The 14,994-nt window shown below is 35.9% G+C and overlaps 2 protein-coding genes across 2 annotated transcripts in view; one reads left to right on the top strand and one right to left on the bottom strand.

Annotated features, from left to right (window-relative positions):
• Positions 1-3,775: 3,775 nt before the first annotated feature.
• Dic61B (Dynein intermediate chain at 61B) lies at positions 3,776-6,437 on the bottom strand. The gene is made up of 5 exons (XM_068286270.1): positions 6,220-6,437; positions 5,928-6,152; positions 4,421-5,862; positions 4,142-4,354; positions 3,776-4,078 (listed from the first exon to the last, which is right to left on the bottom strand). The coding sequence occupies exons 1-5, from the start codon at positions 6,388-6,390 to the stop codon at positions 3,862-3,864; spliced, it is 2,268 nt and encodes a 755-aa protein (XP_068142371.1). The 5' UTR covers positions 6,391-6,437; the 3' UTR covers positions 3,776-3,861.
• A 2,220-nt stretch (positions 6,438-8,657) lies between these two features.
• Positions 8,658-14,994, top strand: part of p130CAS (Serine_rich_CAS and FAT-like_CAS_C domain-containing protein p130CAS) — a 46,773-nt gene continuing 40,436 nt past the window's right edge. Inside the window, exon 1 of the mRNA XM_068286398.1 lies at positions 8,658-8,975. Within this exon, the coding sequence (XP_068142499.1) occupies positions 8,658-8,975 (318 nt within the window). The remainder of the gene's footprint in view (positions 8,976-14,994) is intronic.

The following is a 14,994-nucleotide window of genomic DNA, read 5'->3' as shown; positions in this document are numbered from 1 at the left end:
GTAAAATAGCCTCGCCCAAAAGACCAAAAATGTTCATACAAAATTCAGATTTTCAATCGGCTTCAAATCGAAAGTTGGGCCTAAATCAAATATTTGTAGTTTATGTTAGTTTTGCTAGATCTATAACTTCTTCAAAGATATCAAACGTCTATCTGTTATACTTGAGATTTTGGAAAAAACGGACTTATCTTTGTTCAAATGCACCTGTGAAAAAAACGTATTAAACTATGAAGACCCTTCTTGGGGTCCATTATCTAAAAAGAATTGCCAACAAACTACAGAAAAAAATTATTCCATTAAGTTATTTAGAAGCCGATAAAATCAGAACTAAAATCAGAAAAAAAGAAAGGTCTTAAATTTGTGTCCGCCACTGTATTCAATTTACTTTCAGTTTTAATTGATAAGAGATCAAGGGCAGCTGTCCCCTCCTAGAGTGCTTTTTCCAAGAATTTATTGTGATTTAAGATCAAATTTCTTGAGTTAGAATATAATTTTGATTACATTAAACTGTGATTATCCATGTAAAACTGATTTATTAACTTTAAAATGAATTAAGTTCTCAAAATAAATACTTTGTGTTGTCGATATTAACTCAATATAAACAAAGCCAGAAATATACGGAATCATAGGGCAAAGTAGAATATCAATTTCTATATGTAAGTCAGAACTATTTGAAAAGATAATGCGTTAAATTTTTGGAAAATTTTGGAAAATATTTGCTTAGACTGTATTTTTTGTTAGCACAAGCTGTATTTCTGCCGATTTCTAACCGATTTTCAAAAGTTATATCTCAAATTTTAAAATGGCATAAAAAACTGACATATTTAAAAAAAAATTAATTTCAACTCGATTATTTTCTTATGAAAATGATCATTTAAAAAATTTACTTCTTGAGATTTTAATGCAAATCGAATGGCATTATCCTACATGAATGACATTATCCTACATGAACGACATTATCCTACATGAATGACATTATCCTACATTAATTTCCTCAGTACTTAAAAAATGTGCTAAATTAATTGAAATAAAGATTAATTTGAATGTTTGTCTAGATTTTGACCTTTTTTGAAGTTAATCAAGCCGGCTAGTTCTATAAATCTTACTAGATTTTAATCATGGTCAGCACAAAAGGTGAGCAGCTTGTCTGTATGGCTATTTCAAGAACTACCAATTTCTATTATCAGCAGACTTCGCTAAAGAATCCACAGTTGTAATGGCCATACCATAATCATCAACGCTAAAAGTAGTTGGGAATTCAAACTAAATGAAGTGAATAAGGAACGAATCTTATAAATTAAGAAGATTTATTGACCTTAAGCCGGCTAAAACCTAGTTTTTTGATTGATTTAATTGAAGATTTTTCCATTATTTTGGCTTATGGAAAGAACTTACGGAAGTAGCACTGATTTTTCGAATAGCAAAGTTAAGGAACTTTCAGAAAATATTGAGATTTTCTAGAGAAAAGTATATATACGTAAGTACAGCTTTTAAGTAAACTTTCCACTGAGAATTTGACAAAAAAAAACTGTCAGAAATTGATTATAGAGCTATATTTTTTGTTAAGGAGATGGAGATGGTGGGAAACAGCGACAGCTGAGATAACAAAATGCGATTACCAGGAAAACAGTTATTGAAAGAAAAATATCTTGCGAATTAAAGTGGGGGTGGGGGTGGCTGTTAGAAGAAGAAACACACATGACGTTTTAACTTCTTGGCCATTAGTGTATATAGTTTTTAATCGATCTTAAATCTCTTGGAAATATTTTCATGTGCAATTTGTTTTGCAGTAAAGTAAGTACATATAAAATCAACTTTGGTCATATGTATTTTAGGAATTTATCGGATAAAATTTCAAGCATCATCATTATGATTATTATCATCATCATCATTGTCGTCGTCATGATCGTCATCATCGACATCGTTGGGCTGCTACTGTGCCTCTGATACCCGGTTTCAGTCTTCTCCTGCCACAATAACACTTTGTTTTCAATTTGTGTCTCCATCATTTACCGCCTCAGCATCGTTCTCTCAACTCTGAGATCAAGTGATGGGTTGTGTGTTGGCTTTTAAGGACCAATGAACCACTGACTGGTTGGCTGGATGGCTGACGGAATGGTCTGGCATGTGGGCAACAATTAAATGTTCATTAAATGCGACAACAACGACAAGTTCAGAGATTGTTTCTCAGCAATTAATGTCCACAAGGATCGCGCCACTGATGATGACATCCAAGTGAGCGGTTTTTTGTGGTGGCCGACTAAACCATTTCATCTCATTTCGTCTCTCATTGTCTCTCTTTCTCTCTCTCTCTCTCTCTTTTGTTGTCTTATTATTATATAGAAAAGAAAATGTGCTGTGTAATTTACGATCCCTCAAATGCGGTGGTCCAGCTTCAACTTCATGTTTATATTTACGATCCTCAAAATTTTGACATTTATTTCTGTTTCTTTTTTCTTTTTTTTTTTTTGTTGGTCTATAACATGCTATAGATCTTGGTTCTGTTCGGTCGATTGTGTTTGATCTTGTTTAGCCCCATTTTCTTTTATGATTTTCTGGTTTCTCTTTCTCTACAATAAATTCTCCTCATTGCCCCTCTGTCTCTCTGTCTCTGTCTCTATGCTATTATGCTAATGTGTGTACAAGTGTTTATTTGTTATTTAACACCCGCTGCCGCCCGGTGTCGATCTGGACCTCTGGACCTCTGTCTGAATGACCACCATGGTTGACATACCAAATATGCTTAGGGTCAACCTCAACACACACACACACACATACGCATATTTGTATTGCTCGTTCTTGTATTTCACAGGTAAATGTTCGATATGTGGATATTGAATTACCCTTATCTCGAGTGTTTCTTCATTTTCTCTTCCCCTTCGACTACATTGAAACTTAAGCTCATCAAGTGCAATTAAGAACTTTGTCTAATGAAGGGTGATCAAAAATAAAAAACAAATTTGCATATAAGAATTTTAAGGGAAAATATAATAAAGTTTCTGCCAAATATTCCAAAGTAATTTTAGTCCAAAGAATTCCTTGTTCTGGCATAAACCAACTTAGCCATGGCTTAATCTAGAAAATTCAGAAAATATTTTCACTTCAGTTGTCCCATCAAAAATTTTGGAGATTTTCAACTTGGAAAAATAAGTATTGGCATTTATTTTAAATTAAGAATTTATGAAAACTCTTCGACCACTGAAAACAGTTGAAAATTATTCCAAATATTGACATTACGGGGAATGTCTAGACCCTTAAGGACCTTCCCACTGCATTCGTTTATGAACTTAACTCTTAAATGTTGGCCTTATAACAATTTCAGGAGATCATTTCATGAGATTAGATTCTTTCTTTAAATCAAGCCTTTTTATTTCAAAAGTTTTAAGATATTTGAGGATTATGTGCTTTATGCTCTCTTTAGGACAAGAGAATTTACAAGAGAGACTAAGAAAAGTACTACAAAAGCTTCAAAAAGAAAATGGAAAATTGAAGAACAGGTTACAATTAGTTGAAGAACAAAGTCTTCTTTTAGATCGATGCACTTGAGTTAGCGACAATCTAACATCTTTAACTCCCCATTTCAAGAAACAAATGTCTTCCTCTTGCCCACTTTCTATCTGACGGATAAGAAGAGCCTAAGAGCCTTAGGTCATGTGGAATAATTTTATGCCAATTCATAAGATCATCATATACGATAAGAGTTAAAGCACTAAAGATGGAGAAAGTTCACTCTTTGCTAACATTATTCTTTTTAACAAAACTCCAAGTCAGTAAATTTGGTAAGAATTTAGAATAATTCTCTTTATTTATTCTTGAAATGTTCATTCCTAAGTTACATACAATGAGAAGAGATATGCCATATTAGACTGGTCTCAGGAACTTCTTATCGGGATAACCAAAGAAACCAATACTTTTCAGTTCAATGAATAATTCCTGATCATTGCCAATGGCCTTGTAGATGGCCTTTTCAAGTTCATCATACTGAAAATGTGGAGCAAATGGCATATCATTCATGGCCTGAAATAGAGTGTTGCCACGTTCATTGCCCACCACCAAGGTGCGACCACAATTGGAGAAACTGTATAAGAGAGAGAGAGAGATGAGTGGAACTATGACTATTGGTTAAATCATTTTGACATACGCTGCCACCGTGTTGTAGGAGGAATCCATTTCATGTTTAGCCATTGGTTTGAGTATATTTCGACGAATATCCCATACGCTGGCACCATTACGATTCACAGAGACCAGTACAGTTGCATGGGTGGGACTCCAGTTGGCCCAATGAACAGGTGAATATTCATCTTGCAGCTCGATCAATGGACGTGATATGCCCTCAATCCATATGCGAATGTACCTATTATGATGATGAAACGATGAGGATCAAGGATAATACAAGGTTCGTTTGCTTCTTCTGCCTCACCAATCATTGCCACAGGTGAGAAAAAGTTTGGGAGACCATGGCGAGAATTCCATTACATTCACACCGCCCTCATGGCACTTGAGAACTTCCAGATATTGATGCTGATAGTTGATAGAACACTTGTGAATGCAACCCTGGTCGGTGAGAATATAATAGATATCCTTATGCAAAGGATGTGCGGTTATATACAATCCCTGGGGATGTCTGCTCGATTCGCAAGTCAATATAGGTGATATGGGCACATGTATGCCCTCTGGATGACCTTCGACACGTTCCAAAACCATTTGATTGAAGCCCAACAGGAAGGGGCTCTTATTAATGCGAAACCGTGTCACACACCCATCCTGGGAGAGACTAAGGAATGGATCTATATCCGAGGCATCATTCTCACCGGCCTGTTTGATCCAACGTATGGCCACCACAGGGGAACAACTTGGCGATGTACTGCGCTGTGATACAGCAATGGGCATATCGGTAGGACTACTTACATCCCTCACCTCGACACTGCCATCGTACAAGCCAATGGCCAGCAATGATGGCAAATATGGTGAGAAGCAAACAGCTGTCACAGGCATTTGGTAGTAGAAGGCACGTTCCGGTTCTCCCGGATTCTTGATGCTCCACACATAGACATCTCCGGTGGCGGGCACCTGTTGCGATGAGAACGAATACAGGCCATAGCCAATGGCCAAAATATCACCATTACTGCGACAAAAACTCATATCACTGACAGCCTTTCGTTCGTCGTGACTTGGCACTGGTATGAAACGAAATAGCAATTTCATTGAATACAAATACTCGGCTTCGAGTGCACATCGATCGATCTGTTCGAAATTACGAAAACGTCGCATACCCGACTCATTCGTATTACTCGATAATGTTCGACCAATAAACATGACAGCATTCCGAAAATCAGCGCTCTCGAAGAGACGATAACGTTGTGAACGTTCCTTTTCACGTAACTCGGAGTCATCATCCTCATAGGGATTATCCTCATCGGATTGTGTGTAAGAGTCCTTGCCCGTTTTACTTAGGCCATGCAAAGTGCTATGTATACTATACTTTTGCACCATATTATTGAGAGTGTCGTACATCTCGAAATTGGATACATAAGAACCGACTGTGGCGTGTGTCACCATTATCGTATTTACGGCTCGACTCGATGTCAGGGTGATACTCGTTTGGGCATCATTATCCGAACGTCGACGTACTTTGCCTTTGCCAACAGTTAGATAATCATATTGACGATTATCATATTCGGCCAGCTCGCCTTCCTGGGTACCCTTCATGGCTGTTGTACTGCATTGATTGTGCAATTCAAAAAACTCAGTTTTATGTAACGTTATTTTCAAAAATGATTTCTTATAGGGTGGATCAGTTCTTGTTTCGTTACTCTTATCGCTTTTGCATTGTGGATCAAAGACTATATTCTCAAAGGTTATCTAAGAAGTGAATAGCAGAACTTTAAAAAAGAAGCGAATTTAGATTATAGTTTAAATATTGTTACCCCATTCATGACATCATCAATGGACTGCTTATTGCCTCCAAGTCCTCCACGCATACTTGAACGTGTTCGCGATCGTGCATTGCCACTTCGTGAATGATATAGTTGTATATCCTCGACGGCAACTTTAAACTGTAGAGTATATTTCATAAACTGATCGCTGTACATCTCATTTGGTATCGATTTCGGTGTCACATCATTGTTTAACCCATCGTAATCGTCTACCACCTGGAAAGCAGATCAACGATAATTGATTTTCCCTTTTCAATATCCACTCCATACTTTCACCACTTACTCTAATCTGGCTTCTTTCATGTATACTATTGCTAACTTCCTGGGCATAATAGTGCAAAGACTTTTTCTCCTTTCTCTTTGGCTTGACTTGCTCTTCACCAAACTCTCTGGCAACCAGAACGGATTTCTTTTTCAAATCCATCGTCTCGAAGGCTGTTTTATAAAAGTCCATATTTGACTTCTTGTTTTTTGGTGCCGACAATTTCAAAAACTCTATGCCAAGTGAAAATTGAGTGTATTAAAAATATTTTCAGCAATAGGTAGCCTACTTGAATTCGTAGAAAATGAAACCACAAGCTGAATAACTCCACAGGTCCCCAAAGAGAAGTCTATCACAATCACATATGAAATATCGGAAATATCTCTACTTGTCCATTCACCTTAATACTCTATTAATTCTGATCTTTTGGTTGATCTGCTGTCAGATTTGATATATATCTATATATAAATATCAAAGAAGCTAACTTCGGCTATGCCGAAGTTTATATACCCTTGCAATCCTTGGCGGTAATATATTTTTAAGCTGCCGACAGAACTGGGAGCAGAGCCGATTTATATTGACTGTAACTTGTGTTACAATTATCCGATCAGATTCAAATTCTGGGGTATCTGGGGTTTTATACCCAATATTATCACATATGTAAATTTCATAGCGATACTCCAATTTCTTCACCTATGTTCCTTTTAGAACTATATGATATAATGGTCCGATCCTAATGATTTTCATACTTTATCTCACCTAGATTATAAGTAGCTTAAATACCAAGTTTCATTCCAATAGCTTTTAAGATGGCTGAGTAAAACGCATACACACCGACGGACGAACAGACGGTCATGGCTATATCCACTCAGCTTCTCATGCTGATCAAGAATATATATACTTTATGCGGTCGCAAACGTCTTCTTCTGTGCGTTACAAACATCTGACCAATTTCATAATACTCTCTAATAAAAATATATGCAAATGTATAAATAAGAGTTTAGTAGTAAGGAGTTCCCAAAGGAAAAAAAAGGATCTGCGACTTTCCTGTATAAGATTAACAGAGAAGTCATTGTTTAGCATATTATATATAATATCCTATTCCCCTGACAACTATTTACTATAATCCATCCCATTTTTGTGTCTCTCGATTCTCAAAGTAATCTTCAACCGAATCCTAGAAATCTATTGGATATTCTGGCTTTGCCTTGAAACTCATCTCTGACCAAGTGAAACTTGGATGTTGGCATCTTCTGGTTGATCCTTATTTTTTTCTTCTCTTCTTGCTTGTCTTAACTTACATTAACTTAAGCAGATTTCTGTTGAGTGCTATCTTCACTTTAATCCATCTTGGATCGCTAAGCGATGCTTCAGAAGGTAAACATATAAAGTATCCTTGTTATCCTAGATGTTGTGGCTGCTTTTTCAGAGTTGGTAGCTAATCGCATTAGAATCCTTTTGCTTCTGAAATTTTCTGCATTTCTGAACATATTGCCTTAATTATTCGATTCTCATTTGTATATCGAATCTTATTTTAAGGATTCACTTCTCAATCTTACTATAAAAGTCTAATACTTACTTTTATTGGAGAACAATCAAAAACTAATCACAAAAAAAAAAAGGTTACAAATTATCCTTTAAGAGAGTATTTTATTCTTTTTTCATTGGTTTTTTTATAAAATTGGTCTTACCATTAAAGTTAAATTGCCTTGAAATAAGAAGTTGAACAATTTTGTTTCCCTAAGGAAATTAGTGAAGAAAATGAAAAATGCTACAAAGATAATGAGAAATATTAAAATAGATTTTTTTTTTTATTTATTTTATTTTTTTTAATTAAAGCGGACTTCTTATCAGGAGAATGGCAATAGCACGTGCTCTCTCTCTCTGTCTCTCTCTCTGTGTCGCCTGCTTTCTCTTCTTATTATGGATTGTGAAGTTCCTCTCTTACGTTCGCTCTCTCTCTCTTTTACTCTTGGTGGTGACATGCCTTTAGATAAATTGGTAGATAAAGTTAGCACTTTGCTTGGGTCTATATCCCAAACAAACCCACCACCAAAACATTATCAACACCCACACTTTACCACCCATCCATCCACCCAACCACCCATCCACCCACCACCCACTTGTGAAGGACACAGCGGTCTTCCTCAGTTACAGTTGAACCCGCTTACCGTTTGAACGTTCTCTTTAACACAGCGCGAAAGTCACCTTCTCCGCCAAAATCTTACAATACTTTATATATTCATAGTCGGTTTCCTTTTTGTTTTCGTTTTTTTTTTTGTTGTATTTCTTTTCTTGTGTGTATGAGTGTGTGAAATCAAGAGGATATTGCAATTGGCAATATATAAAAACAAATATATATATGTTTATATGTATATGTAAAAAAAGAGAAAGAAATTTAAATCGAAAAGCTAATTATGTCCAACGCACAACAGCAACACAATTCGCCATTGCCTGAAATGGAGTGCCAAAGTGAAAATCCAGTACCAGAAAACTCAATTAGGAATGTTGCACAAGCAACAGCAACGGCCACGGCAACGGCAACGGCAACGGCAACGGCAACGGCAACATCAACAACTGCAACAGCGGCAACATCGCAAGCATTGCTCAAACCACAACCGCCTACAGCATTGGTTAACAAACAGCAGCAACATCAACATCAACAACAGCAGCAACAGACGCAGTACGTCATAAATTCAGCGCCAAAAATGCACGCCAAAGCAACCACGGCGGGCATCATCTCGGGAGGCACACTACATCGAGCGAAAAGTGCGCAGGTACGTAAATGTAGAAACGTGACGTTAATTGGAAGGTTCGGCCCCTGTCAGACAGACGACAGCAAATGAATTCAAAACGGCCATTGCAATGGCGAGGTGCGATCAAAGGATTGCCATAAAATACACGATCCTCCGAAACCCTAGCCTAAAAAAAGTGTCTAACAAATGATTTCTAGTTGCCTAGAAAAGGGGTCAAAGTTTTTTTTACTTTTGGGGGTCAAATATTTGGTGGAATTTAGTATGAGAGTTCAATAATCTTGTCTGGATTTCGGTTTAATTTTCAAACCTTAGACTAAAGCCGACTTGAGATCAATACCATGACCATGCCATATCTTCAATACTAGAACAAGTTGAGAATTATAACGAAAAAGAGCAAAACAAAAAAGTTTGGCAATCGAAGTTTGTTATCTCCATAATCTCTTAAAAGCTCTAAATGTTTTTTTTTTTGAACAACTTATTAAAACAAGTGATAAATGTTCCAATTAAGTTTATGTTTTAGTAATGTTTTAGTTATTAAATGAGGGCGTAGACAGGTATGAACTAAACGGGGGCCTAAATATAATAAATTCCGTCAAAAAATTTCCTCAAGTATCCAACAAAAAGCTTAAATACCAAGAGGAATCTAATTAATACGTAAAGACGTACATGACTATAGTGATTCGTCCCCTCACCCTGATCCAAAATATATAGTTTATGGGGTCGGAAACGACGTCTCCTTTTCTACGTTACAAACATCTGCCTTAATTTGTATTATCCTAGAATTATAGATGATGTTTTATTCTCTTATGAATTGTTTTAAAAAAGTTAAGTATAGTAATTGATGTCCCCCCCCAATTGATGTCCTTGCCATTAGACCAGACTAGACTCTATGACAAAATGAGGAAGGAAAGCTTATCAATTCATTACAAAGAAAGTAATGAATAAAACAGTTAATCGAATTTTGATCATTCAGCTTCGATCACAAAGGATATTTCATACTTTTTAGAAAGATTTGATAAGTTGTTTATTTTATAAATGCGCAACTCATCTAACTTCCCTCAATTCATAACAATGCAAATGCAAATATTGTGCGCACTGAAACAGATACAGATAAAAGCACACACACACACACACACACACAGAGATATGTATAGATACAGATACATACAGAGAGATGCCCGGGTGCGTAACGTAAATTTTGTAAACTTACTTTTTTGTTTGCCGGTAAGCTACGTAACAACAGCAACAACATGAAAACAGCAAAAAGCCGAGCCAAAATCATATAGCCATGCCAGCCGGTCCACTTCACAATCGAGCCAATGCTCCTCCATCCTTTGCAGATGGGCCGCATGCGTCGAATTTTGTGTTAGTGAGAGTCATGGCCATGATGAAGGCTTGAATGGAGGATGGGGGGGACAAACTTATGACGAAAGCCGAGAGATCTGACGTCGTTTAGCTACTGCCGTTTGCTGTCTCCCTGATGACTATGGAGAATGCCGGGAACGGCCTTGTTTTTGGTGGTGGTTGTGCCATTAGGTCCGATATACACAATGCAGAAAAGGATGGTGGATACAGAATGGTGCCGTAATTGTCAGTCACGTCATATATCAGATGCTCGATGATGTGAAATAAATTTGCATTTGCCAAAGGCAGAGGCGGAGGCTGAGAAGCACGCTGGATGGTTTATATGGTCTCTGGCTATGCCATTCGTTTGGTTGTGGGATGAATATCATCATAGACAGACGCAATGGTCACTTGAGTATCAAGATGCTTGAACTGAAACTAAACTTTAGACTTGACTATTGAGAATTTCACATTCTTCTTCTTTGCCGTTTGTTTGTTTTATATTTCCTTTTTGTTGTTGTTGTTGTTGAAGGGTGACTTCTTTTTTATTGTGATGATGCTTTTTGTTTTTATCCCTGTTTGACTTGAAATTGAATTCAATGCCAAAGGCATAACCCCCTTCTGGCAACAATGTAACGTGTTGTCCTTCTGGTTTGGCAGACAGCCTTGCACTTGCCCGCAATTGAACCTTACTTGGGGTTGTTCCGGTTACCACCCACACATGACCCAACCACCCATTCTCCAACACCTTATATTCAGCTCTCTCTCTCTCTCGCTCTCGCTCTTGTTGCTGAATTTATCTAAGAGTTAAGCTTCTCTCAGTTTTGCTGACATTGAGTTTGCCGGGAGTTTCAAAGGGAGTTTGTTATCCTTTTTATCTCATGCCCTTTTTCGCTTTCTCTTGTTCTCTCTCTCTCTCTCTCGTGCTTCTCTGGCGAAGTTAATCAACCTTTTTTTGTTGATCCAACTAGAAAAAAAAAAACGAAGATGTAAAAGATGTGTACAATTTATGTAAGTTTCTCTTATGAAGGGGTCACCAAAGGGCAAAAAGTGTATGCAATTTATGAGGTAAACTTCTCTCTCTCTCTCACACACTCTACACACACACACACGCACACAGCTTAGATGGCAGATGGCAAATTCATATAGCGCATATAAAGTCTGGTTAAACAAGCTGATTTATGGTATTTACTTTGCTCTAAATGACTTGACCTTAGTCATGAAAACTGTTTGATTAGAGTTTTATGCATTTAGATTCAATTTATACTAATAATATATGTTTTAAAACCAAGAACAAATACAGGAAGATAAATGTCATATATGTATGTACCTACATATAAAAATTCACAATTTCAATCATCATTTTTGATCAAAGATAATGAGATCATTAGTGGATCATTCAACAAAGATTTGTTGAAAGAAATTCAAATATTTTAATTGATAATTTTTGTATTTATGTATTAAAGGGGTTATTTAAGTCGAAAATTGATGCTTGCTGCCACTCTGTAACTTACTGAACCCCTCTCTCTCCCAGTCACTGTTTTCTTCTCTCTAACTTTCAAAATTATTTTTATCAAATTAAAAAGTTAGGTAAAGTTCGACCCCTTTTTCTCACGCGCTAATGCAAGCAAAAGGATTTACAGGATCCCCTCTCCATCCCAAATAGCGTTACGTAGTTTATTTATCTATTTAATTTCATTTTAAGAAATAATTAATTCTAAACCACAATGAGTTGTAAAGTCAGAGCAACAAAGGACAATTATTCTGTGGTACACTCCCAACTACAACTGTAGCGATATTTATAAATAAATACATTAAAAACAACTTACTCCAAAAGCTCAAAAACAACATTAACCGCTGCAACACATGGTACCAAAAGCTAAATAGCAATCTGACACACACAGGACACTATCTCAAAAGACATAGCACGGATAGACCAAATAAAAATTCTACGTCTTAGATTAGGCCACACAAGACTTACACAACAACACTACATTAACCCGAACGACATAACTCTCTGCCCAAACTGCAACTTAACATCTGAGCTAAACATAGAACACGTACTAAATAACTGCCCTGCAACCTCCCACATTAGGGATGAAATCTTTAAAAAATTATGCCCAATAGCAACCCTAGCAAACCCAACTCCAACTAACCTTTCCACGATAATTGACTACCTCAAAAAAACTAATTACTACCACATCCTATAGGTTTAAACTTAGCAAATACAATACTAAATGTAAATTATGTAAATATGTATGTTAATCTGTAAATATGTAAACACACACAAGTCAAGCCGAAGGCCCAAGCAGCCAGCGCTTTAGTAATTAAGTTCTGACTAATTTTAATTAGTCCTAACTCTAAGATAAATAAATATTCTGTGGTATTTTATGTATTGATTACTTTTCTAATGTTTTGTATATCAGAAAGGTTAGCCTCTGAAATAAGGATGTTGGGGGAGAGGGAATTCAGGGATTTGCTATGTAGTAGTAGTACCTAAACGACCATTAATGTTTAAGGTCCTTGGTTATAAGATTTCTCTCTTTATTGACTCTTTTTAGTTGTCGATTTCCTGATTACATTTTTCAAGTTTCTCGAATTTCTGCAAATTTTTATATTGACAATGTTTAAATTAATAGTTTTACAGATATATGTCTTTCATTAAACTATTAAATTAATATGTATGGCAGCAAATGGCGACTTGTCTTTTAAAAGTCATTAAACAAATGATTAAGTTAGATTTAGAGACATGTTAAGTTAATAGAAAGTTAATAAAAAGTTAATGCAAATTGCATTGAATTTAATATATTTTTAGTAAAAGATGCTCACCAAATTTGAAATGAAATAAAAGTGATTATGATTCCCAACTACTTTTAGCCTTGAAATAAGGGTACAGGCAAACGAATTTCTCTAAATTTGTACTTAGATACAAGGGAAACACTAAAAATGGTTATAATTTCCAACTACTTTGAGAATTGAAGAAAGAAAAGATAGACTCTTAATACGAATTGTAACATTTATCTTAGAAATGGCTAAATTTAATTCAATTCAATGCGAGAAGCATTCCGATTTACTCTCCATTTGAATAAAATAAGACCGCTTTTTGATTTATGGATATTTTCCAATGCCAACATGAAAAACCATTTGCCAAAATGAATCGAGAGAGGAAAAAAAAAAAACACACGATTGGCCAAAAACGAGCGTCCAGTCCAGTCTGGGGTCCGGTCATTGAGCTTCAAGTGTTTTGCCAATGTTTGTATTTATTTTTGCTCATGCCGATATTTGAATACTCTAACTAGTAGATTAAAATGTAGTTAATATCCACAAAGATTCCATGAATACTTTAAATAGAAATCAGAGACAAGAAATGTTTGTGCTTACTCTTTGCCTTCTTGGGTAGGGTATTGAAATGCACTTTAAAGTCTCGACTTGGCGAAAAAAAAGCCAAAATGCAAAATATACAAAGACAGACTGACTAGGTTGATTATGATTATTATTATTTTTTTTTTGGTTTTTTTCTCTTTACTTTGCCGATTTTTTGCATTTAATGGAATGACTACTACTGCGACTACTCAGTGGCGCCAACATATTTTGCTGTCGCATTAAAATTATGAGCAGTGCACTCGAAGCAAACGTTTTTGCATAAATCACTGAGACCAAAAAACACACTAAAGAAAGTGGATAAAACCGTTAACGAAAAAATGCTCAAAAAAGACATAGAAATAGAAATAGAAGCCAAAAAGAAGATGCCTTTGTACGTGTAAGAAATTCCTTAATTTCTACAGGGAAATGATTATTTGAGTGTGTGTGTGTGCGTGTGTTTGTGTGTGTGTTTTACCTGGCGGCTTTTCTTTTTCAGTTTTTTTTATCTTTCCTTCTTTCAAGTTTTCTCTTTGTTCGCTGTCGAGAGTGCTAACAAATTTTCCTGTCACGTGACGGCAGCTGAAATATCGTTGGAATATACACACACACACACACACACACACACACACATACATAGATAGATAGTTGGACAAGAATTTAGTTTTTAAGTAGCGAACAACATTTGATTACATAATTTGATTTGATATTTGAAGCGAGGAGGGGGATGGGGGATTTAATATGCAATTGGTAATCTTTTACATTTTGTATTTTCCATGGGAAAATCTCTTTCTCTCTTTTTGTTTTGTGTTTATTTGGAACTGCAAAGATCATTTAACCCAGCTGCTGGAAATATTTTGTCCAATCCTCTTCTTCTTCGTTGAGTTGTACTCATGCTAATCATGGCTGTCAACTGACTGAGATACATATTCACATCTTTGAGATACGAATTGCAGTTGCATATGGCAAATTGTTGGGGTCTATCTTCTTCACCATCAAAAAAAAAAAAAAAAAAAAAAAAGAAAAAGAAGGAAACATTTATGTCACGCATTCTTGGTAGTCTCTCCCTTTCTCTCTCTATCTCTTGCGCTCCCTGGTGTGGCTCTTATTTTTAATTAATTTATGCAGTTTGGGGGCAAGATTTTCCAGTGCAGATTAAAAAGCTTGTGGGGCATTTAATAAATTACGGTTAAATTATAGAAAAAATGCGACAAAAAACAGGAGAAAAAGAATCCAAAGATTTATGACTTTGACACAAAACGAACACGAACGACAACAACAACAACAACAACAACAACAACAAAATAAAGCGATGGGAAAAAAATATATACATACA

The sequence above is a fragment of the Drosophila tropicalis genome, unplaced genomic scaffold, assembly GCF_018151085.1.
Source record: "Drosophila tropicalis isolate 14030-0801.00 unplaced genomic scaffold, ASM1815108v1 contig_443, whole genome shotgun sequence".
NCBI classification, from domain to species: domain Eukaryota; kingdom Metazoa; phylum Arthropoda; class Insecta; order Diptera; family Drosophilidae; genus Drosophila; species Drosophila tropicalis.
The sequence above is the reverse complement of the archived record's forward strand: the minus strand, read 5'-3'. Positions and strand labels throughout refer to the sequence as shown.